Genomic DNA, 25,396 nt, shown 5'->3' on the forward strand with positions numbered 1-25,396 from the left:
CAGGCACCTGAGTCTGCCTGAAGCCACCAAAGCAGCTGCTTTGCAGTGATGGCAATGAGGGTCTCAAACAGCCTCCGAGCAGTACTTTCCCATGAGGAAGCCTGCTAGTCATGTACCAATAATAGGCTCATAGAAACTAATGGGGGAATCATTTTCACGAAAGAATACAAGTAACTCTGAAGTTACCAGCATCACCCTAACCCTGAGTGAGAAAGGAGGGTCTGTAGAAGAGCAGCAGAAATTCCAAGTAAAAAACGCAACCTTGAGGTGCATTTTTCCAAGTGAAAAACACAACCAATGTCAAGACCGGCTGCCCCAGGGCCCCTAGGAATTTTCTAGAGCTCTCCAGAGCTGCGTCTCCAGCTTCCAACATGGATACTTCCAAGGATAGTTCCTGTGATCCTGCTGGAACCCAGATGCCTTATGGAGAGAACCCAGATGCCCCCTCCCCACAAGCAAGGAGAAAGCTGAGCCAGGAGCCAGGAGGCTGACAACACCAAGCAAGTCAAGCAACGGTCCCTCCCAGTTCCCTTTGACTTTCTGGCCTTCATGTCCCATTGTCTTGTGTGTCTAACTTTTTTTTTTTAAACAATGGGAGTGATAAATAAAACTTTTTACTGCAGATGGAGAGATGAAACTAAATCAAGCCAGCCAATTAACCTGTAATTAGTTGCTGAGAGTTGAGAGAATAAGGAAGCCACAATTGATGGCATCAGTTTTTAAACATTTTTATTACCAGAAAAAAATTCAGATCTATGTATCAACATTGGTTATGCTCAGTAAGGAAAGTACTTTCTTGGAGGCACATTTTTATTATGCGTGAAGCACTTTTGGTTAGAGAATCCCTCAAAGGGTCAGATCTGGTTTATGTCCTGGTGAACATTCAGATTTTGCTCCCGATAACCAAAAGAAAAGCAGTGTGAATCAAGACCCATTAATCCTTCACCCAGGACAGAGAACTTGATTTTTAATTAGGCTGAGGCACGTATTTCTCCCTCAGATAACTAGAGTGCCTCCTGCTTATCTTGCACAGTTCCTTTTTCCCTGAGACTGAGGATGGTAGTCCAGTGTCCACCATGCGTCATGAAGGACCCGAGTCCATGGCTGCTTCCAGAACAACAGAAGAGCACTGTGTGCCTCTGCCTAAGGGCTGGATCTGGGCACTAAGGTAACTGGTGAGATAGGTGACTTTCAATAATGTTTCAGTTTAGAGGCAGATGTTCATTTCTTTTTGGGAAGCTTAGTGTTTTGTCCAGTGACCTGGTCATGCCTGGCAGTGGCTACTGCCAGGAGCAAACTGGTAAACCACTGTCTGCGGCTGGAACAAGAGCAAACTGGACAGATCCCAAAGGGTGCAGCACAGCACCTTCAGCAACATAAACACTCATTTAAAAGTGCCTGCAGAGTGTTGACATTCAACCAGCACAACTAAACACCACTAGGTGCCCAGTGGGGCGGTTGGTAGAGCAGCAGGTCCTGCCTGCCTACCTGTGCCCAGGCCCTGCAAGGCTTGAAGCAGGAGGACCACCACCTGGGTTACTTGGGGGAGGGGGACTGGGGCAGCTCAGGAAAAGGTTCCTCGCAGGCGAGCCCCAGATAGAAGTCAGGGACTGCACTGGGGGCCCCAGGACTGGCGGGAGCAAGGCCACAGGGTGCAAGCCTCCGAGAGGCCTTCAGGGTTCCCGGCAGGAATGGTGGGACCAGGTGGGCATCCAGGCATCTCTGGCTGTCTGAGGGAGAACAGTTGGCTGGGGGAGCGTGGCTGGGACTGCCATCAGGAGGGGTGGTGGCGCCTCTCTGGGTCCCTCTAGCCCTAGGGTGAGTGAGAAGCAGGTGGGGCCCAGGGGTGACACCAGGCCTGGTTCTGGCCCTCATCAAAGCTCTATGACCTTCATAGCCACACTCCCAGGAACCCTGCACATGTGAGCTGCCCATCCTTGTAGGTCAGAAGCAATTCCAGGACTCAAGACTTTCCAACCTGAGCCCGAAGTCCATGCACGCCAAACCAGAGGCATTTAGAAGCCAGAGGAGAATTGAGAGGCAGCACCCTAGAGGGGGCATGAGGGTCGTCCCTGTATGGGGCCACTCACGACCCCTCACCCCGTGTTAGCTCAGGCTCCTGCTTTTCTCATTAGGAGACAACTCTAACTTCTGGAGATAGCCATGCTGGTGCCCCACAAGCTGGCTGAACCGTGTGACCTGGGGCGGGGCCAGGGTGCAGCATCTGGCTCTCCTCTGAGCAGCCCCGGACACTCACCGAGTCTGGTCCCCCATCCCGGAGAGCCCAACCGGCTTTGGTGAACAGCGAGGCCCAGCCTCTTCTGCTGGGGTGATAGGGAGACTAGCACGTCCCTCAGCCAGAGACAGAGGCAGGGAGTTGGCCCTCGACAGCGTGCGGCAGGATGAGTACAGGCGTAGCCGCTGGTCTCCCGATCTTGGTGGTTGGTCAGGAAAGCTCCCAGCCCCGCCCACAGCTAGGCCAGGTACCGCTCCAGGCGGTTCCAGGAACGCACTGCGCTGTATCCAGCATCAAGTTTCACTCCGTCGCTCCCCTCACCCGTGCTCCTCTAGCCGGAAATTGCCCCACCAGCTGAAGGCCCCGCCCTTGCAGCCGGCCCCGCCCCGTCCCAACCTCCCCTGGAGCTCGCGAGACCAGCACCCCCTACCCGCCCAGGCACCCGCAGGCGTGCTCTCAAGGGTGGCCAGCGAGGGCGCTCTCGGGGTGCAGACGGGAGAAGCGCCCGAGGGTCCAGATGGGGAAGACGTTTCTGTAGCTAGTGTAGCTGATGGCGCAGGACTTGTTGAAGACCCCGCTGATGTTCTCCTGAAAAGACACAGGGGTTAACACAGCAGCTCCACTAGGTGGAGGACAGCTCCCTGAACCGGACCCTGACCTCAGCAGGCGGGCTTACCACCCCCCACCTCTAGGACCCCAGGCCCTACAGCAAACCTCAGCCTGGGCCACCAGCCCCTTGCAGGCTCATCTGGACTCACCCGAGGGGGGGTCAGCCTCCCCTGATCTCATGACCCCATGCCCTCCCACACTTCCTTTTCAGTAAGGGGCCACCGGTTCAGCCCAAGGTGTCTTGGCTGTGAGCTTCTCTCCTCCAGCCCTTCCCTGACGCCACCAGCCCAGGCCATTAGGACCTGCCACTGTCACAAACCTGCTTCCAACCCTGGTGATGTTTGTGACCCCCAAACCCTGCAGGTGAAACCCCACCCACAGGCCATGAGGGGTCTCGGACCCTGTTGTGGGGGGAGCCACACATACCTGGGGCCAGTCCCCGTTGGGCAGCTGCTTTTCAAGCAGATAGCTGACTCCTCTCTCCAGGGCCGCCACGTCAGGGTGCCTGGGAGAGAGGGGCACTGAACACTCCCGCCGCCCCCCTGAATGAGACCCCCTCCGGCTGGGTCCTCAGGCTCACGCAGTCAAGCACAGGGACAAGGATGAGAAACGCGGCCCAATGATGGACACCCTGAACCACTAGGCCCGTTGGGAACAGCTGGTCCTCCAGACACCCCGAGGAGCAGGAATGCCACTGGGATGGAGACGAGGGGGCAGGAGGGCAGCCCACCTGTGGCCAAGTGAGTTGTCCCTGCCATGAGCAGTGCTCTCCCATCCACCTGGCCACCGGTCCTCAGGGGCCTAACCTCGCTCGCTGCTGGATGAGGCACCAGGAGGCACGATGGCTCAGGTCAAGGTGCAGCCTGTCTGCCCCTGCCCACACCCTTGGCCTTCCTCTGAGGGGTTTAGGGAGGTTTCCCAATGGCCCCAAATCCAACAGGGGGCACAGACTGGGGCACCACGTACACGTCCGTGTGCATGACTCTGTGTGTGCATGTCATGTGTGCATGTGCCTGAGTACATTTGTGACACAGTCGCTGCAGGTACTGCCACACAGTCATGCCCTGGCAGCCCTGTGCCCTGGCTGACCTTTTTCAGAGGACTTTTGCAGGAACAACCACCTGGCCGTGCGGACCTGTCACTTATCAAGGTGACCTCTCCCTCCTCCTCCCTCCGCTGCCGTGCCCACCCTGGCTGCCGGCTCACTGTCCTTCCTCCGCCCGACCCCGCGGCTCCGGGAGAGGCCTCAAGCCCCCACCTGACGGCCATCAGCCCCATCAGGGCCCAGCACGTGTTGTGGATCTGGGACCGGGCACTCTGCACATAGCGACGCTGCTCGCAGGACTCGAAGTCCTCCCCCCAGCCTCCGTCTGCCATCTGTCGGGACAGCAGGAAGTCACAGGCCCGGGAGATCTCCGCACAGGCAGCCCTGCAGAGACAGAGAAGACTCAGAGCCATCACTCTGGGCAGGATCCCTGCCCCTCCTCACCCTGGCCAGGCTTCCTCAGGTAACGGAGAGGGAGGTGTGGGCCCCCTGCACTCAGCGCACCAGAAGGGAGGTGAAAGGGACAGAGGTACCAGCATCACAGGATTTTGGGAGATGACTAAACAGCTGCAGATGGGCTCCCGAATGTGACACAACCCAGTCTGGCCAGCCTCCTGGCCTGTGGCTGCTCCTGCTCCAGCCCAGGTGTGGGACTTGGGTGGGGTAGGTGAGCTGGGGGAGGGCAGTGGGCCGAAGGCTTCCTGCCCCACACTAGCCAGAAGGTTCTGCAGAGCAGCGAGGCACAGCACCTCATACATTTTTCTGGAAAACTGATCTTATCTCAATGTTTAAAAGCATGTAAAAACAACCCCATAGTCAAACATCAGAGGAAGAAACCCCCCAGCAGAGTATTATGCTGAGAAGACGGTCTCCGGAGCACCACAGCACAAATGTCTGCACTCACCCATTATGGTAGGTGTGCCCCATGCAGGCAAAGGCTTCCAGCCCAAACCAGGTGCCGTACGTGAAGCACACGCCCCAGGAGCTGAAGGAAGACAAAGGGGAACAGTCTGGTCCCTGAGTTCTCAGTCACGGTAGAGCGCCAGACAACAGGCTGCAGGCACACCTCCAGCACCCTCTGGAGTGCAGGGAGGGGCTGCATCTGTTTTCAAGAAAAACATCCTCAAGCCTGCAACACGAAGACAGACCTGCCCAACCTGGCTTCCACGGACAGCTCCACAAGCCAGATCCAAGCCCAGAGGAAGTGGGTGAGGAGCCATCAGGCCACCAAGTACTTCCAACGCCCTTGGCTACACTGCCCAGCAAAATGCTGACCAGTGACTGTAGGGGATGGCCCAGGAGCATGTCCAGAGACTTCTGGGCAGCACAGTGCCCCCCTCCCACCCCTGCCCCTGGCATCTGCACCCACAGGCAGCACTCACCCTTCCCAGGAGCCATCGGGCCTCTGCTTCTGCCGACAGAACTGCAAGCCTCGCTCGAGGGTCTCCCTGCAACACAGTGGGACATCGCGATGTCCATTCCAGCAAAGCAGCAGTGCACCTGCTACCCTCACCCCCCACTCTACCACCTCAGAAGTATGAACATCAGTCAGTCAGTTCAGTTGCTCAGTCATGTCCGACTCTGCAACCCCATGGACTGCAGCACGCCAGGCTTCCCTGTCCATCACCAACTCCTGGAGCTTGCTCAAACTTATGTCCATCAAGTCAGTGATGCTATCCAACCATCTCATCCTCTGTCGTCCCCTTTTCTTCCTGCCTTCAATCAGGGTCTTTTCCAACAGGTCAGTTCTTCTCATCAAGCGGCCAAAGTATTGGTTTTTCAGCTTCAGCATCAGTCCTTCCAATGAATATTCAGGACTGATTTCCTTTAGGATTGAATGGTTTGATCTCTTTGCAGTCCAAGGGACTCTTAAGAATATTCTCCAACACCACAGTTCAAAAGCATTAATTCCTCAGTGCTCAGCTTTCTTTATGGTCCAGCTCTCACATCCATAGATGACTACTAGAAAAACCATAGCTTTGACTAGATGGATCTTTGTCAGTAAAGTAATGTCTCTGCTTTTTAATATGCTGTCTAGGTTGGTCATGGTTTTTCTTCCAAGGAGCAAGCATCTTCTAATTCCATGGCTGCAGTCACCATCTGCAGTGGTTTTGGAGCCCAGCATTTCACATGAGATACTCTGCATATAAGTTAAATGAGCAAGCTGACAATATACAGCCTTGATGTACTCCCTTCCCAATTTGGAACCAGTTCATTGTTCCATGTCTGGTTCTAACTGTTGCTTCTTGACCTGCATACAGATTTCTCAGGAGGCAGGTCAGGTGGTCTGGTATTCCCATCTCTTGAAGAATTTTTCAGTTTGTTGTGATCCACACAGTCAAAGGCTTTGGCATAGTCAATAAAACAGAAGTAAATGTTTTTCTGGAACTCTCTTGCTTTTTCAATGATCCATCAATGTTGGCAATTTGATCTCTGGTTCCTCTGCCTTTTCTAAAACCAGCTTGAACATCTGGAAGTTCATGGTTCATGTACTATTAAAGCCTGGCTTGGAGAATTTTGAGCATTACTTTGCTAGCGTGTGAGATGAGTGCAACTGTGTAGTCTGAACATTCTTTGGCATTGCCTTTCTTTGAGATTAGAATGAAAACTGACCTTTTCCAGTCCTGTGTCCACTGCTCAGTTTTTCAAATTTGCTGGCATATTAAGTGCAGCACTTTCACAGCATCATCTTTTAGGATTTGAAATAGCTCAGCTGGAATTCCATCACCTCCGCTAGCTTTGTTCGAAGTGATGCTTCCTAAGCCCCACTTGACTTTGTATTCTAGGAAGTCTGGCTCTAGCTGAGTGATCACATCATTGTGGTTTTCTGGGTCATTAGGATCTTTTTATATAGTTCTTTTGTTTACTCCAGCCACCTCTTCTTAATATCATCAGCTTCTGTTAGGTCCATACCATTTCTGTCCTTTATTGTGCCCAATATGAGCATGGTCTCCCTTAAAATACATAAAATAAGTACGAGCATGATCTTCCTTAAAATATGTAAAGACAAACAATTCGTAGAGGAGATGCAAGGCTCTAGGAGCAGTGATCACAGGTCACAGGAGGAGAGCGAAGGGGCAGATAAAGGGGGAAATGAAGGAGAGAAAACCTCAGGGACAAGCCCACAGGAGAAGCAGCTACAAAGGGGATCAGTGTCACAAAAACAGGGTCAGTGACATAGATAGGTTTAAGTCACACAAATGAAATTTTTTAAGTAAACATAAAGTGAGAGAGAAAATGATAGATTCAGAGGGCAGAGAAGATCCATCACAGGTCTAACTGATACTTCTGAAGAAGACCGGGTTCTCTGAAAAGGCTAGAGGTGAAGGTACGCATACAGCCTCAGGATGACCCAACCCCCACAATGCTCACTTGCCCCCAGGCACTCAGCCCATGTCATCCATGAGCGGTGGCCCATAACCTGCATGTAACCAGCTGACCCTGCAAGTTGCTGGTCACTGCCTCAAGCTTCCCCTGACTGGCAGATAGACTCCCTGGCGCTACTCGACTCACCCTTGCTGGTTCTCATGGAGCCACTGTACAGAGGCCCACACAGCAGGAACTCAAGGGTGGCTCCAGCCAGCAGTCAGCAAGGACATGGGGCCTGGGGCCAACAACCCACGGGGGATGGAAACAGGCCAACAACTGCACGCATTTGGGGCAGACCCCAGTTGAGGCTCAGGTGAGGCCCCCATGCTGCCAGCATCCTGATGGCCACCTAGGGAAATCCAGAGCAGAGGCCCCGGCTCAGCCGTGCCTAGACTCCTGACCCACAGAAACTGTGAGGTGACAGACATGTGTTGCTTTGACCGACCAAGTCTGTCATAATACTGTCACTCAGCAAGAGATACTAGTACAAAGGATGAAGGAACAAATAAGTAACATCAGCAATGAAAAGAGTGGTATGACTCTAGTTTTAGCAGAAATTAAAAAGTGAAAAAAAGAAAAACACATACATTTGGAAACTTAGACAAAATGTACAAATTATTCAGAATATTAACTTATCAAAACCGCCTCAAGAATAAAGGACATGAATAGTCCTACAACTACTAAAGATATGCATAAAAAACAAACTTTGCCCAGAAAAAGAACTCCAGGTCTAGACAATTTATAAGTGAAGTCTACTAAGTCACCAAGAACAATCATTCTAATCTTATACAAACTCTTCTAGGGAATAGAAAGAGGAAGGAACATTTTCCCTCATTCATTCTGGGAGCTTAACATAAGCTTCTCAATCAGCCAGATAAGAGTGATGTGGTAAAGTAAACACTTCAGGCTGTTCATTAATGGACACAGATGCAAGCTTCCAAGTGTCATTCTTAATGGAGAAATATTAGAAGCATTGTCCTTCAAAATCAGGAAATAGAACAAAGATGCCCCTATTACCAGTTCTGCTAAGCAAAATACTGAAGGTCTCAGCCAGGGCAATGAAACAAGAAAATGGACTACAGGCCTATGGATTGAAAGGAAAAATATGTCATTTGTAAGCTTTCTCTAAGAGAAAACCCAAAAGAATCTATAAGCAATTATTCAGAACAAAAAGAGTTGCCAAGATGGATTCACTGGTGAATTCTACCAAATATTTGAGGAAGAAATTATACCATCTCTACAATCTCTTCCAAAGACCAGAAAGAGGGAATTCTGCCTAATTCACTTGATGAGCACAGCATACTAAAAACAGATAAGGACATTATAAGAAAGGAAAACTATAGATCAGTATCTCTAGTAGCACAGGCATTAAAAAATCCTCAATAAAATATTACCAAATCCAATCCAATCATGTATGAAAAGAATTACATATCACAAGTGAGAGTTATCCCAGGTATGAAACAACTGGTTCAACACTGAAAAATCAAATAATGCAATCTATCAAATCAACAGGCTAAAGAAGAAGAAAAATCACATGACCAAATAAACAGTTGTAGAAGAAATATTTACCAAAATCTAACACTTACTCATGATAAGAAAAGCTTTCAGCAAGCTAGGAACAGAAAGGAAGTTTCTCAACTTGATAAAGGGCAGCCACAAAAACCTATAGCTAATATCATATTTAGTGGTGAGAAACTAGATGCTTTCCTGCCAAATCAGGAACAAGAATGTCTACTCTCAGCACTCCTATTCAATTTCATATGGGAAGTCCTAGCTAAAGTAATAGGACAAGAAAAGGAAATAAAAGGTATACATATTGGGGGCGAAGAAATAAAACTGTCTTTGTTCACAGGTTACCTGATTATTTACAGAGAAAATCCCAAAGACTCAACTAAAAAACTCCTGGAACTACTAAATAATTATAGCAAGGTTTCAGGAGACAAGATTAATATACAATAGACAATTGTTTTCCTACCACAAGAACAATTCTATTCTGAAATTAAAATCACAATACCCATTATATTACCCCCCCAAAATGTTTAATGCACAGAGTGAATCTGAATGTAAACTATGGACTTGGGATGACAATAATGTGTCAATACCGGTTCATCAATTGTATATTTTAAAAAAGTGTATCAAATTAATGCAGGATATTAATAACAGGGGAAACAAGGTGGGAGAAAAGTGGCTAAGCAGGAACCCTCTATGCAATCTTTCTGTAAACCTAAGACTGCTATATAAGACAAAGTGTATTAGCTTTATGAAAGTTTAGCAAACTGTCTAGCTAGAAGATCAATATCAAAATCAATTGCAGATAATCCTGGAAAGATGGCAGGGCAGGCAGCACAGGAATCCCTCTCCCACCACGACGACAGCTGCACTGGAAGAATGTGTCCAACGTGACTATTCTGGAGGCCTCCCAACTGCTGAAGAACTGGAGGGTAACTGCTCTCAGCTCTTAGCACAGAAGCACTCCCCATCCCCTACCCCAGGGCCCGGCGGGCAGTTGTGCATGTGCCCTGGAGCATCTGCAGGACCCAGGGTGGGCTTCCCTGGTGGCTCAGGCAGTAAGAGTCTCCCTGCGATGCGGGAGACCTGGTTTCAATCCCTGGGTTGGGAAGATCTCCTAGAGGAGGGCATAACAACCCACTCCAGCATTCCTGCCTGAGCATCCCCACGGACAGAGGAGCCTGGCAGGCTACAGTCCATGGGGTTGCACAGAGTTGGACACGACTGAGCAGCTAAGCACAGCACAGCACAAGAGAGCTTTCTCCTATGTGGGAGGACTGACTGCAACTTCTTATTTAACAAACTGTGGTCACAGACTATTGGAGAGTTATGATTAACATTATAATTAGCTAACGTTAAAAAAGAAAGACTGCTGTGCATTGATAGTTTGGGTTAGCAGTTCACAAACTTTAACTGTCTATGAATCATCTGGGATGTTATGTAAATGCAGGCTCTGGATTAGCAGGCCTAGGACAGGCCCATTTCAAAGAGCTCCCAGAGACTGTGATGTGTGTCCTATACTGTGATTAGGGACATAACACTTGAAAGGGCCTGGGCACAATGTTCTACCTGCGCCAGTGCCTCTCCTCCTGGTGGGCCTGGATTTCCTGGCTGTTTGACAAGCCCACCCTAAAAAGTGCTGGCAGAGCCCCACTGAGGTGCAACCCAACTCTTCTGACCTTTAACCTGTTCCTGTTTTCTCCCCACTTCAATATCCTTTTTCTTTATGCTGAAGGACTTCATTCTTCTTTGGCCTCGCAAAGATACAGGTACCTGTGCTTTTAGGTGTTGTTTTTTTTTTTTTCAAGAAGTTTTATTGAGGTATAACTGACAGATGATATATTACTTGAAGTATATAATTTAGTAAGTTCTACTACATGTATACACTTGAGAAAGCATCGTCATACTCAGGACAATGGACAAACCATCCCTCTAATGTGTCCTTATGCTCCTGATGCTCCCTCCACCCTCTGGAAACCAATGATCTGCTTCCATTACAAAGATCAATCTGTCTTTTCTCAAGTTCCAAAGAAAAAGAATCACAAACATGTAAAAGAAAAGAAAAAATATATATTATCTATCCCTCTATCTATATAAAGAAACAGCATATACTTTCAATTTTATCCATAATTTATAGGTAGATTTATTAGAGATTCATTTATCATCTATATATAAGTAATAGTTTCATAAAGTACAAAATAGAATGCATGCATGGCATATACTGAAAACAAGAAACATGTGTCCATTTATTAAATTTTTCTTTCAGTTAGTTCCATGGTTTTACATGCAAAGCTACAGGCAGTAATGTACACTGTACTTCTTCTAAGGAATGACTCCATGTGTTTGAAAATCACCATTCTCATAGGACAGCAAATTGAGTAACAAAGGGCTGTGCACCAGTCAGAGGCCAGCACAGCCACACCACCCATCCTGCCCTGCACACACAGTTGTAACTCCTCCAAGCCAGGTGCAACCACTCTCTGATAGGCCCCTGCTTTGTTGCCGCGTCTTTTCAGATTTCATCCAGGGAGCAATCTTATAACTACTTGCAAGGCTGGGAATTCTGGTGGAGTTTTCAAAGACAGTCACAGCTGATAGTTGAAGCTGCCACCAGTTCAGAAGTTTTTCTCCCATCTTTCAAATCTTTATTCTGCCTACTCAACTCAGAGGGCAACCCCTTTCAGCAGCTACATGGGGATCCTGCATCCCTGCCTGTTCGGTCCTTCCCACTTTAGCAGAGAACACCGGGATGAACCTGTAGACACAAGGGAATCTCATAATGTAACTTCCAAAAAGCATATGGTTTATTTTAACTGTATTATGTAGAAAGAGTTCACAATCATTTGCCTGTAGTTCACAGGCAATTATGCTATCCTCTAAGAGTGACAACTGGCTTCCCAGGTGGTGAAGTGGTAAAGAATCCGCCTGCCAATGCAGGAGACGCAAGACACGTGGGCTTGTCCCGTGGGTCGGGAAGATCCCTTGGAGGAGGAAATGGTGTTGCTGCTCCAGTATTCTCATCTGGAAAGACACATGGACAGAGGGGCCTGGCAGACTACCCATGGGGTCGTAAAGAGTCGGACACGACTAAGAACTGAACACACACACACTCCAGAGTGACGACTGCATTGCATCCTTTCTAGATAAGCTTTATACGTTTTTGAAATTGAGAAAATGACATTTGAACTAATAAAGCTGAAACTACAGCATTTAAAAAAGAGGCTTTTCAAAGAAAATGCAAACTGCCTACAGCAAGTTCCCTTGCCAAAACTGATTTGCAAAAGAGCTAAGCTTGTTCCTTTGTTTACAAAACTACAAGAAATAATACGGATGAAAAAAGTGGACTATATAGGAGAAGTCAGATGTATGTTTTCAGTAGAAAGCATGAGGGATAAATAAATATGCATTTTCGTTGAAAGAAAAAAGAAAGTAATTTTGTTCTAAGGTAAAGTGATTGTTCCAGAATAAAAAAGGAAAAAGAACAAAACTTGAATGGATGTAAAAAGCTGTAGGTTTATAGAAAAGGAATCTTAAGAGAGGAATTTTATGTTCAGTCAACTAAGATTAGAATTGATTTTATGCTAGTTTTTTAAAAAGGAAGAATTTTAATATCAAAATCACACTGGTACAAAATTAGAATTTGTTTTTCTTTGTTAAAAGGATATTTTTCTTAGATTGTTGGTCTGATCTTAATAAGAAAGATTTTTGTTTACCTTTAATATAATATGCCTAGGAAATGAAAATTCTATGATTTGTCTTTATCAGGTCTTTGATTACTTAAGAAAACTGAGTCTTCTCTACTAAAAGAAAGAAATGTTTTTTTACAACTATCTAACTTTCATTATGTGTTAAATTTCATGGGAAATATTGTTAAATAAGAAGTGAGGCTGAACTTTTTTAAGGAAATATTTATATGGAAATTGTTAATATAAATATTCCAAAAAGCACAGGCTTTCTTGGTGGTTCATCAGTAAGAATCCACCTGCAATGCAGGAGACACAGGTTCGATCCTTGAGTTGGGAAAATCCCCTGGAGAAGGAAAAGGCAACCCACTCCAGTATTCTTGGCTGGGAAATCCCATGGACAGAGGACCCTGGCAGGCTATGGTCCATGGGGTCACAAAAGAGTCGTATGTGAGTTAGCAACTAAACAACAATCAGAAATCATGAAATTCCCAAAAATCTGGTATGCCTTGATATAATGTCATCAATCATAATACCAATTATTGTCATTTACAGTTATTATTTTAAAAGTTATAATTATTTTTTTAAGTTATTATTTTTAAAAAGTTTGTTTTACTTTGCAGCTTTTGCAAAAATATTCCTGCAAAAGTGCTTCATCTTCAAAGAGATTCATGGAAGACTCTGACAAGTCCTCTAGAATGAAGGTTTCTGATAAGTTTAGGATCAAAACACTGAATTGGGTAAAAATTTCTATAACTCTGACGGAAAACTGGTGAATTCATAAAAGTGATAACAAAAGATCAAGAACAGCAAGCATTAATCACTGGCGACTAAATGAACTGATGAAGGTAATTATAATTTTTATAATATAATTATAATATTATAATTTATTATAATATTATAATTATAAATTATAATGTAATTATAATTTTTATAATTTTATGTTTTTAATTATAATTTTTATAACTTCATTTAAAACATTGCTCATTCTTTATCATTTCATTTTCTAAATTTAAAGAACCCCTTTTCTTCTCTTTTAAGCTATCTTTAACTTATAGCAATTTGGTAAACAGTTATCTTTTTCTCCCAATCTGGTCCCCCCAGATCGAATTCTGAACTCCTATTAAACACTCTAATTTTTCATAACAATACATATTTGTGAAAGTTCAATACAAATCTGTTCCAGTAACAGGCCATAACTGTACAATTCCTTGGCTTGTCCTTTTAGCCTAGAGAGACGCTGAAGGTCTAATCTGAGATTCCTTATGAAAAGCTTCAGCAAAACAGATTTTAAAAGCTTACATGGTCAGTCACTATTCCAGCTACACTTACATAAACAATCAGGACAAGTTTATTGAAAGTGGACTTGGGTATCTTTGACAGAAACAGAGGTTACTATGGATAGAAAAACTATTCTTCAATAATACACCATTATGTACATTAGATGGGAATACCAGACCACCTGACCTGCCTCTTGAGAAATCTGTATGCAGGTCAGGAACAACAGAACTGGACATGGAACAACAGACTGGCTCCAAATTGGGAAAGGAGTACATCAAGGCTGTATATTGTCACCCTGCTTATTTAACTTATATGCAGAGTACATCATGAGAAACGCTGGGCTGGATGAAACACAAGCTGGAATCAAGACTGCCAGAAGAAATATCAATAACCTCAGATATGCAGATGACACCACCCTTATGGCAGAAAGTGAAGAACTAAAGAGCTTCTTGATGAAAGTGAAAGAGGAGAGTCAAAATGTTGGCTTAAAGCTCAACATTCAGAAAACTAAGATCATGGCATCCGGTCCCATCACTTCATGGCAAATAGATGGGGAAACAGTGGAAAGAGAGCAGACTTTATTTTGGGGGGTCCGAAACCACTGTAGATGGTAACTGCAGCCATAAAATTAAAAGACGCTTGCTCCTTGGAAGAAAAGCTATGACCAACCTAGACAGCATATTAAAAAGCAGAGACATTACTTTGTCAACAAAGGTCTGTCTAGTCAAGACTATGGTTTTACCAGTGGTCATGTATGGATGTGAGAGTTGGACTATAAAGAAAGCTGAGCACCAAAGAATTGATGCTTTTGAACTGTGGTGTTGGAGAAGACTTTTGAGAGTCCCTTGGACTGCAAGGACATTCAACCAGTCCATCCTAAAGGAGATCAGTCCTAGGTGTTCATCAGAAGGACTGATGTTGAAGCTAAAAGTCCAATAACTTGGCCACCTGATGCGAAGAACTGACTCATTGGAAAAGACCCTGATGCTGAGAAAGATTGAAGGCAGGAGGAGAAGGGGACGACAGAGGATGAAATGGTTGGATGGCATCACCGACTCAATAGACATGAGTTTGGGTAAACTCCAGGAGTTGGTGATGGACAGGGAGGTCTGGCGTGCTGCAGTCCATGGGGTCACAAGGAGTTGGACAGGACTGAGTGACTGAACGGAACTGATGATATACATTAGATGCTAGTATCATTAATTGTCTTTTAAGTACTGAATCCTGAATTCTGATTTCTTCCTGTATGTAGATAGAACTCTTGAAACTAACACTTCCAATTTTCTTCCATCTTCTGAGTTCACTACAAAACGAATGCTGCCCTTTTCCCAAACCTTGCAAGCAAAAGCTGGACAACTTGATACAAACTTCAACAGCTCATGCGAGGACAGTCTTCATGCCTGTTGCTATGTGGCCACTCAGAAAGATCACCAGAGACTCACACTGAGAACCAGGAATATCTTATCTGATTGCCACGCCTGTCCTCACATCCTCTGACAATGCTTTGAACCCAACACCTAGAAATTGTCTCAACTGGCTGCTCCCCAAACTCAGAAACTGAGATTATAATTTGCTTTAACTATTACTCATTGTTTTCTTTTGTTTCCACAGAAATGCCTCTCACTGAATTACCTGATGGCTCAGATCATATAAAGGCTGATTTAGGTGGAAGCACATGTGCAATACTGCCTCCTGAAGTAAAGCCCCCTATGTGTCTTTCCTACTGAGGAACGCTGAGGACATGCAGTTGCTGACACACTATATGTGTCTACATAAACAACATTTAAAGTTTTTGAAGACTGAGTCAGAAAGCTAATACCTGAACCCGATGATAAACCATTTGATTTACTTCATTGATTAAATTTTGGCTCTGGGAAATTTTTCAATCTTGACTGTTGTTCTTTTTATAGTCATCACATTAAACTCTCAATGGTTTTAAATGTCTCACTCACATGCAGCCACTCACATGCCAAATGCTATCCATCAGAATGAGACAACTGGATGAAATCTGCAATAACCACATGAACGATGAACATCATGACTACATGGCCCTCCCATCTGTCGATTCAACTAATGAGAAAAGAGACAGCAATGGTAGAGAAAAAGAATAATGTGACACTGGCTGGTGATCCTCTCAGCCAGCCAAGACAGTGACCAAAAAAACTGAGTGCAGCCTGGAAAATTCCCCAAGGAGACAAAACCAGCTTAGTCATACAAAGGCTAATTTAGCTTACTTTGCAGGACTAACTTGACCTGGGTCATTTCTTGTTTACACCTCTGGAAATCATAAAGAAAACTGCTTCTCAAACTTGATACAAAGTAAGCACTGAAAATTTTAATACTGTAAACCAATCATTGTGAAGAATAAACATTTTGTTTTCTCACAATATAAGATGCTTTATAACAATATATACCCAACTCTCATTCAGAGTTTTAGTTTGAGCACTCTTGGTTTGCAAACTGTCTTGGTTTGCAAACTGTACATGATAAATCGTTACTAATTACTGCTTCAATGATTCATTGGTTTCCCTTTAGCTATTTAACAAAATAAAAACCTTTGACAAAATCTTGAACAAAATACTTACCAAGTCCAACAATCTATAAAAGGGAAAGCACATAATGACCAAGAATCATGAAACAATAGAATCATACAAGGATGAAGGAAAATCTGCAACAATTGCATAGAAGCCCCATAACACAGCAAGTCCACATCCACATCCTCAAGAAACAGGAACCTCTATGCTCCAAAAGACAAGTCTAAGAGGGTTCACAGCAGGATGGTTCATCATAACCCACTGAGAGGCTCTAAAAGATCCATGACAGCACATGTATAAACAAAGTATGGGATCTGTATTTGAGAGCAGAGACAGATGTGGGATTCCACCTGGGATCACAGTGGGAAGGAGAAGCAGGAGGGGAGCTTCTGGTAACGTGTTTGCCTGATGTGGTCACATGGGTGTGTGGGTGAAGACTTCGTTATTCACCAAGGGCTACATGCAGGGTTTGTGTGCTTCTCTAACATGTGCCAAACTTTACCAGGAAAGGTGTACGTAAAAACTCTATTATTTGAGTACAGGTGGAGCATTCCTCCTTTATTGTGCTTTGCTTTATGAACTTTGCAGATACTATGTTTTTTTTACAAACTGAAGGTTCATGGCAACCTTGCGTCAAACAAGTCTATCAGTGCCATTCTCCAACAGTATTTGCTCACGTCATGTCTCTGTCACATTTTGGTAATTCTCACAATATTTCAAACTTTCTCATTATTATTATATCAGTTTTGGTGATCTATAATCAGTAATCTTTGATGGTACTATTACAAAAACAATTCGACTCACTGAAGGCTAAGATGATGGTTAATATTTTTTAGCAATGAAATGTTTTTAAATAAGATATGTACATTATTTTCTTAGACATAATGCTATTGAACACTTAAAAGATTACAATATAGCATAAACATAAGTTTCAAATGCCCTAGGAAACCAAAAAATTCATCTGACCCACATTATAGTGACATTTGCAGTGGCTGGAATTGAACCCGTGCTATCTCCTAGTACACTTCTATGTGTCTTCTTTAAACATCATTAAGAAGATGCAAAGAATAGTTTTTCTGGTATAACTGTGCTACTCTGACCCCCAGTACACACATTTGCTATACTTCAGGGCATACAACTGGATCCAGAAGCATCTGAACCTCTTCCATTTTTAAATGAGTTTCATTCCAGAGCCCCCTTTCTGAGATGGGCCCCCCGCCCTAGCACCCAAGTGAGCAAATGGCTTGCTGTCAATGACATCAAAGTTGTCTGAGTTCTTGGCCCCAAGTTAATGGCACCTATGCTGCATGGCCAAGCATCCCTTACCTGATCTCCCCGGCCCTATGGTCTGGGAACTGCTTGTGGAAAGTCTTCAGTGCCTGCATCACTGCTGAGGTGCACTCCACATACGTGTAGTCAATCATGATGTCCCCTGGAAAAGGGAAGGGAAGACTGAGGCAATTCCGACAAAACCATGATGAAGGAGAGCGCCATAACACATGGGGCCTGACTGTCCTGCAGAGGAAGGGAGGAAACATCCCCAGTGACCAGCCTGGGTGGCCACCAGGTGGGAGGGTAGCACCAGCAGTGGTGACCTGGAGGCCCGTCTGTGCTGTAGGACAGCCAGGCTGGTGCGAGGGTGAAAGAGCAGGATGCACAGTGGAGCTGCACCCACTCTAAAAAGGCCTGTCTGGGAGCACGCCTGCCAGTTACAGGAGCCCAACAAATGGAGACCCAGAGGAGGGTACAGGGTGCACATGGACCACACCTGGGAGGACACGGGTGAGTGGTCCCACCATCACCTCCCTTCGAGGGCTCCACGAGGGGCACTCCGGAGACAGGCCAGCCCTCATGGAACACAGAGCCAGGAGTGGCCCAGGCTGAGACCCGAGAGCCCCAGTGAGTCCCACCCACCTCTGAGAGGCAGACTGCAGCTTTTCTATCTACCACCAGGGTCACCACACCCTTGGAAGGTGAGCAGCCCAGACAGTCTGGTGCTTGGGGGCTCCTCAGAGCATCTGCCCACATCCACCTCCCCCGCCAGCAGTTGGTGGGTACTGTGCACCGCCCCCCACCCCAAGCAAGAAAAGACCTCCAAGCGCTGGCAGGAGGTCACACCTTGGACACTCAGGGGCCCCTGAGTCCGTGGCCACGTGACAGGTCAACTACTCACCGAAGACCTCGGAGGGGTTCAGAAGCTCCAGAAGGTGTCCCCCACGCTTGGTCTCATAGGTGGCAAACCCTCCGTCGGGGTTTCTCATGCTCAGCAACTAAAACCAGTGAGAGAAGGTCCTGAGAAGCCGCACAAGGCAAGGAGCTGAGGAGCAGCCCAGACCTTGGGTGCCCAGAACAGTGGGCACTTTGTCAACCAGGCACCCTGGGACCACCTGGGATCCCTTCCCAGCACACACACGCTTATCACTTATAAATCACATACGCGCCACCAAACAAACCATCTCCACGTAAAACCTGGACAAGACCTGGATATGTTAAAGAGGGTCTGTGGTTGGGTGGCCAAGACTCTGCATGCCCGGTACCCTCAGAGATGGGAGTCCCACACCCAGCAGCCTCACCACAGCGACAGCGTCGAAGAGCCGCTCTCGTGGGACATGATTGGTAACAAAGGGACACTTTTCCTGCAGGAGGAGGATGGACTTCAAGGCCTCAGCCGTGCAGTCGGCCACGATCCAGCCACAGTCCAGCGTGCTGAAGCTGAAACCGCCCTGTAAAGTGCGGGGCTGTAAGGGTGGAGGCCACGGCACCTTCCCCGCCCTCGCAGGGCTGATGTCTGACCATCATGGGGAGGTACAGCCACAGCCCCAGGCCACGCACATGCAGACAGGCTCCCAGCTTCCAGGAAGGGCACAAGCAGCTGCTGTGAGAAGGTGGCTGTGGCCGTGTTGACACCCCGCACATCGGAGGAACAACCCATCCAGCCCTGCCCTCCTCCATCCCATTCACGTCTGACAGCTTGTTTAACGTCTGCATGTGCTGCTAAGTGCACGTGTGTGTGATGTGCAGTGAAACCCCCGCAGCTCAGCGATTGGGTTTGTGAACGACTCCACGGTCAGGAATATCATGGGTGCACCGGTGGAACCCCACCCTGTGCGTCTGTCAGAGCAGGAAGCCCCAGAAGGCTGGGAGAGACTCCTCCTCACAGGCAAGGTCCAGCTAAACAGGGCCAGTGGTGTGGGGCGTGGTACCTTGGTCATCTGGCGGTAGAACTTCTGGTAGTCGGGGAAATTGTCTGGCACCTGGGCAGCATCCGAGAAGCACAGAGGGAAAGCAGGGGGGGAATACATCACTACCGTACCGGACACATGCAGACAGGGGCAGGAGGGACTGGCACAGCGGGAGGTGCTGAGACCCAGGGCTGCCGCCCCCTCGGTCACCAGCACCAGAGGAAACCCCCCAAGGCAGCACCCCCTGGCCCACTCCGCCCATCCACAATCGGGCACACCCTGAGCAGGAGATGGCAGAGGGGAGGAGGGGAGCCCCATCTGTGGGAGGCACACGCCGGGCTTGGCCTTACCTGTGAGATCCGGAGATACTCATGCGCCTTCTGCAGGCAGGACCAAAACTCCGGCCTGTGTTGTGCACCTGCCTGGAAAAGAGAAAAGGGGCTGAGATGCTCGGCAGCGTATGTCTGCATGGTGGCTGGTCCCTGGATGCTACTGGTGACACCCAGTCACCCTCGGGAGCCAGAGGCAAACACCTCCAAGTCTTGGTGGGCTCGGGTTCTGCCGCCAAGTCAGCAGGACGTGGTGGAGCAATGAAGCAGGCTTCTCCACCGCACCCGGCCCCAGCCCACTACACAGGGTCCCTGCCTGTCTAAGGCAGGCTGCCACGTGGCCCACACCTCTTCCTGGGGCTCCCCATCCTGCCAACCTCATTCCCACCAGCTCCTATTTCTCTCCGGCATGTACTCAGATGTATCCATAATGAGCCGTTTGAGCACTCTCAGAGAGGGCCTGGAGCCCACTGCCCCTTCCCAAGGACCCCACCACCTCATCACCTCAGGAACTGCCCCCCAAGGCTCCCTGCCCCTGGAGCCTTCAAGCATCACCCACCCCCCCCAACCCAGAGTTGCCAGGCAAGAGCCTCAGAGCCCAGCTGAGGGGAGGGTCAGGGCCAGCAGGCGCCATGTCCGCTGGATGCAGGGGTGGACACACAGCAAGGGCAGCTGGAGAACGAAGGACAGAGCCACATACTTCCAGCAAAGCCTGGATGGCGAATGCAGTGTCCCATATCTGTGAGCCGTTGGTGCCCTACGGAGAAAGGATAACGTTACAGCTGCCTCTCCTGCACGCTACCTCAACTTCCTGGATCCCACAGGCGCCTAGAGGGTCAAAGAGGGTGCAGGGGCCTCTACCAGATCCCACCTGAAGAGGTGGGAGCCCAGTTGACCCCTGACCCCAGGCTCTGGGCTCTGCACTCTGACACCCATAGGGGGCTAAGTGAGTGGTCCGGCAGGCAGATATGGGTCAGGCAGCCACATCTGCCTTCATCAGAACATCAGCCAGGGCAGGGCTTCCTCAGGGCACTTCCAGGATTTGGATGCCATGGCCTCCACTGCCCACCCAGTGGCACGGAGCCCAGACAGACTGGTGGCCCTCAGGGGCCCCAGACATCATGGCCTTGCCAGACAATGTGTGGGAAGAAAGCACACGACCAAGACAACCCCAGGCCACAAAAACCTGATCTGATCAAGCCCTGATCAGATCAGGGCACAGAACAGGCAGAAGGTGGACACCCTAGGGACAAATGGCCCAGGAGAGAAGGATACCGGGAGACTGTAGGACGAAGGTGACATTAAGGACCAGCCTCCTGGGTCAAATCATGATACCAACGAACCCACAGCACAACCCCACCGCAGGCTGCCATGAGATCCAGGGGACAGCATGGCAGTTCTGTCAGAACCAGAAGCTCCAGGGCTGGAGGCTCACCACCTTCCTCAAATTCGAGTTTTTTGGGATACTTCGCATAAGACTGGCCGTGTGGGGCCCAGGCAACTAGAAGAGGGGCTCAAATGCTGGAAGAAGGGCCAGGGAACTGGAAGAGTGGCTTGAGCACACTTAGCAAGGGCACCTGGGCAGGTGGTCTGTGCTGGGCAGGGTCAGGCTCACGTGCACCCATCTCAAAGGGTCCAGCAGTTAGTGTGATCCAAGGACATTGCTGGGGGCACCCTGTTCCACACTGAGGGACAGCAGACCAAAGCCCGAGAGCTCCTGGCTGGCTGCCTCTGGGGCCCCTGCTGCCAGGACAGGACCAGGTCAGCCCAGGCCGCCCTGTGACCCGCAGCCCCACCCCCAGGGCCATGCATAGGACACAAGTAGGGGGAACATCATCTACAGCATCCAGACACTGGAAACTAGCAAACTGTACAAAGAGCCCGCCAAAAGGGAGCATGTCTCAGGACCCTGAAGAGGGGCTCAGCTCCAGGAGGAAGGGGAGGGCAGGGGTTCTCCTCTGACTGTCCTGACCCTGCCAGCCAGACCCCGTGTGCAAGCTGCAAGATCAGCATCCAGCAGCAGTCGAAGAACCCCACATAGCCTTCGTCCCCTCTGAGCTGTGGCTGAGTGACCTCAGTGTACAGATCACTCCCACAGGGTGGCTGCCAGCCCTTGGTTCTCCCACCACCCCAGGGCCCGTCAACATTCCTGCCAGATGGCACCTGCCCAGGAGGGCCCAGCAGCACCCCTCAGACACAGGACCTCAAGCCAACAGGCCATGCAGGGAGGAGAGACTGGGACTGTGAACAAACCCAAGGTGGGGATGGTGGCGAGGACACAGCTTCGGCCCCGCTGCCCTCACCTGCATCTTCATGCCGTCGAGGCCCAGCCTACAGGGAGGGGGAGAATGATCTGGGTCAGGGGGCACAGGCAGTGCCAGGCGTCAGTAGCCCAGAGTCCACATCCGGAGATAACCCACCCAAGCAGCGTGGGACACACAAGGACAGCTCCCCCAAACCCGGTATGTGGAGGGTCCACGGGGAGAAAAGGCTACCCTGGAACGCAGACTGAGGGACACATAGGCTGTGCCCACCCTCCCCCAGACAGGCCAGCACTCGGCTCTTGGCTTTGCCTCCCGCACACTCACCAGAGATAATCAGGAATCCTGGACACGTGCTCCTGGAAGACAGCAGAGGCCGGCCCGTCTGCATGCCAGCGCACAAGCATGTTGATGGTTTTCGAGATCTGCAGGAGACAGCCTGGTCAGGGCCCTGACCCACACCCACCGGGTTCCTGGACTTGAGGGCTGCGGCCCCAGCACAGCCTTGTTCCAGGCCAGGCCACTGCTCTGACCACTTTCCCAAGCACTCTCTGCTTCCAGGCTCCGAGATCAAAAAGCCAGGCTGCAGAGAGGGGCCAAGGCAGGTGTGCCTGGAGGGAGGGGGCACTGCAGCAGGAAAAAAACAGGGTGACCCACAGAGGGGGCGCAAGCCAGCCAGCGAGTGAGCAGGACTGCCACGAGGTGACAGACAAGGTGGGGACCCTGCGTGGGCGCCTGGGGTGGGGGGTGTCCTGAGCTGTTCGAGATAACTTGGGACCAAGGGCAGAGCTATCTGTGGGGTGTGGGAGAGACTTGGAAGTGAGACCAGTGAGCCAGGGCCTGTTGCTCAAAGCAGAAGTTCTAGAGGCCCAACCCTTCTACCCTGAGAGATCACAAGTCAAGGCTGAACTTGTTTATGCAGCGCTAAGAGCCCACACAGAATCCCCCAGTGTTGAAAGGGAAACACTTGTCTGTTCAGTGGGGCAATGGTGGTTTATGGCCCCAGGTACCATGTGGTACCTGCTAGCAGGGTCAGGGATGTGGCTCACACGGTGGACCCGTGGGCTTACCTAGCATGTAGGTCACAGCCTGCCCCCTGGTTCACACAACTCTGCCTTCTGGACCCGTCGCCCTAAGGCTGCAGGCCATTGACTGACCCTGTGATGGCCGCCTGGGTGCACACGAGAGGCAAAGCCGAATCAGGAGCCCAGAGGCTAAATGAAGCAAGAGCCTCGAGCCAGCAGGCTCATCAGGAGTCAGGAATGGAAACAAGCACCCGGGCCCTCTAAAGGAGAAGAAAGGCCAGAGGCGTGACATTGGGGGTGGGGAAGGGGGGAATGGGAGCAGCGTTCCAGATACACGAGGACGGGGGCAGGCCAAGGGTCCTGGGGGATCGGAGGCCACATCCCAAGGAGGGACCTCACGTGGGGGAGACCCCACCCCCAGCCCCACAGACCCAGGCCCAGACGCCCGGGCGAGCGCACTCACCGGGCCGATGCTGATGCACTTGGTGAAGCGGTCGTCGGCCGCGATGTGCTCATGAAGTTTCTGGGTGGCCCGCTGCCGCAGGCTGGTGCTGTGGTGGCGCTCATACAAGTTGAGGACAACTGCGGGGCATGGTAGGGGGTCGTCAATGGCAGCAGACAGGGGAGGAGCTCCATCACAGCTGGCAGCCTCCGCCCCCACCCGCCTGCCTCGGCGGCGGCTGTGCCATGCCCCCCACGCCCCACCCCGGCATCCTGCAGTGAGTAAACGGACCTGCACGGCAGCAGGACGAGCAGACGGGCGGGGGGCGGGGAGCAGACAGGTGTACGGGCACGGGGTGGAGGTGGGGGTACGAGAGGAAGGGGCGGGGAGCAGAGGAGTGAAGGGGAACATGCCACTTGCTCACACAGCACCACGAGGAGGCGCCCGGCTCTGAGCGGCCAGAAGGATCCACGAGAGCCGGGCCTGGACAGGCCTCTGGGGACCATCCCTTCTGTTCCACAGAGAAGACAACCCAGCCCCTCAAGGCCCTAGGCTCCGAATCCTCTGTCCAGGAACCCGAGTCCCAGGCAGGTCTGAGGGACATGAGGTGTGCAAGGCCGGCCCCCATCGTCCCCACAGGACCCCAACACAGGATGGTGAGAAGGGCAGAAGGAGACCCTCTAAGGGGCAGTGTCCCTTCCTATGACTTCAGGTGTCCCTCGACTCCAGGGGCCCAGCCAGCCCGGGGAGGGGGTGCCGGGGGGATACCCACTGTACACGAGGTGGAGCAGCCAGCTGTGCGGCGTGTACAGATCGTCCGGGGCAACGCTGTTCCTGTGCGCGGCCCAGTCGATGCAGCTGTAGTCCTCCACGTAGAGCTCCTGCGGGCATGTGGCACCTCAGCCCAGACCTGCTGGGCCCTGGGCTCCGGACCCCTGCCCCCCATCCCCGCTCCACCCCCGGGCAGACCCTGATGAGCACAGCCTCCCCAAGTCCATCCCAGGGCGCTTCGAGGCTCACTGGACCAATTGAACAGCATAGCCGCCCACCCACCCCCACCCCACCGCCCCCGGGCAGTCATTCAGGGACACGGGGCAGGGCTACACTCTGGGGCAGGCATGCGCGGTCAGCCTCACCTGGCGGAGGCTCTGGACCAGCGGGCCCTCCTCGGCACTCAGCCGGGTGCTGTAGCAGTAGGCCATGGGCAGGTACACCTGCCGACAGTGGCACCAGATCGTGGAGGGATGTGCGGGCATCCAGTCAGGAAACAGCCTGGGGGCAGAGTATGTTAGTGGGCACCCCCCCAATTGTTACAGCCCGTGGACACCCGAGGCAGGGCTGTCTCCAGCCAAGTGGGCACAGCCCTCAGCGCTTCACGGCGGAGCTCCTGAGGGGCAGAGTCTGCAGTAGCCAACAACCCCTCCTGGTTCACCAGTGCCTCCTAACGCCAGGAGACGCGGCCCCTAATGGGTCAGGGAGGCTGAGTTCCCCGCTGTGACCAACATGTCACAGAAACAGAAACCTTTAACCACAGAGATGCTGAGTAAGGAGTCTACAGAGATGCTCTGGACTATCTTTGCAGCTTTTCTGGGAATTGGAAACTATTTCAGAATTAAAAGTTCCTACCTAAAAACCTTCAGGACTGCCATGCCTCCTCAAGTCTGACCAACTCTGACCATTGGCCCTGTTGTGCTTTGCCCAGACACCCAGCCTGACGTGGGCACAGCTCTGCAGCCCCCAGGCAGCTGAGCACCTGGGCGGTCTCCTCCACCCTCCCCTTTCAGACTCAGACCACATATGCAGGGGGTCTCTGACAGCTTCCCGCCCCAGGGACCTCACCTCCTGGGGGGGTGATACCAACATGCTTGTATGTATATGGTGTGTTCTGGAC

General features: G+C 50.1%; 1 protein-coding gene across 3 annotated transcripts in view; it reads right to left on the reverse strand.

Annotated features, from left to right (window-relative positions):
- Positions 1–714: 714 nt before the first annotated feature.
- Positions 715–25,396, reverse strand: part of LSS (lanosterol synthase) — a 30,682-nt gene continuing 6,000 nt past the window's right edge. For 2 of the 3 annotated variants that reach the window (XM_065942487.1, XM_065942485.1), the window contains 16 exons: positions 24,642–24,777; positions 24,278–24,386; positions 23,527–23,645; positions 22,366–22,463; positions 22,081–22,108; positions 20,478–20,534; positions 19,799–19,870; positions 19,470–19,520; positions 18,840–18,989; positions 18,440–18,536; positions 17,593–17,698; positions 5,273–5,338; positions 4,795–4,875; positions 4,104–4,274; positions 3,272–3,350; positions 715–2,824 (listed from right to left, as the gene is read on the reverse strand). In XM_065942487.1, coding sequence (XP_065798559.1) covers positions 2,693–2,824; positions 3,272–3,350; positions 4,104–4,274; positions 4,795–4,875; positions 5,273–5,338; positions 17,593–17,698; positions 18,440–18,536; positions 18,840–18,989; positions 19,470–19,520; positions 19,799–19,870; positions 20,478–20,534; positions 22,081–22,108; positions 22,366–22,463; positions 23,527–23,645; positions 24,278–24,386; positions 24,642–24,777 — 1,552 coding nt within the window. In that variant the 3' untranslated portion in view covers positions 715–2,692. Of the gene's footprint in view, positions 2,825–3,271; positions 3,351–4,103; positions 4,275–4,794; positions 4,876–5,272; positions 5,339–10,880; positions 11,524–17,592; positions 17,699–18,439; positions 18,537–18,839; positions 18,990–19,469; positions 19,521–19,798; positions 19,871–20,477; positions 20,535–22,080; positions 22,109–22,365; positions 22,464–23,526; positions 23,646–24,277; positions 24,387–24,641; positions 24,778–25,396 lie in introns of those variants that run through there. The other variant, XM_065942486.1, reaches the window with a different exon arrangement.

This window comes from Muntiacus reevesi, chromosome 8 (genome assembly GCF_963930625.1).
Source record: "Muntiacus reevesi chromosome 8, mMunRee1.1, whole genome shotgun sequence".
NCBI lineage: Eukaryota > Metazoa > Chordata > Mammalia > Artiodactyla > Cervidae > Muntiacus > Muntiacus reevesi.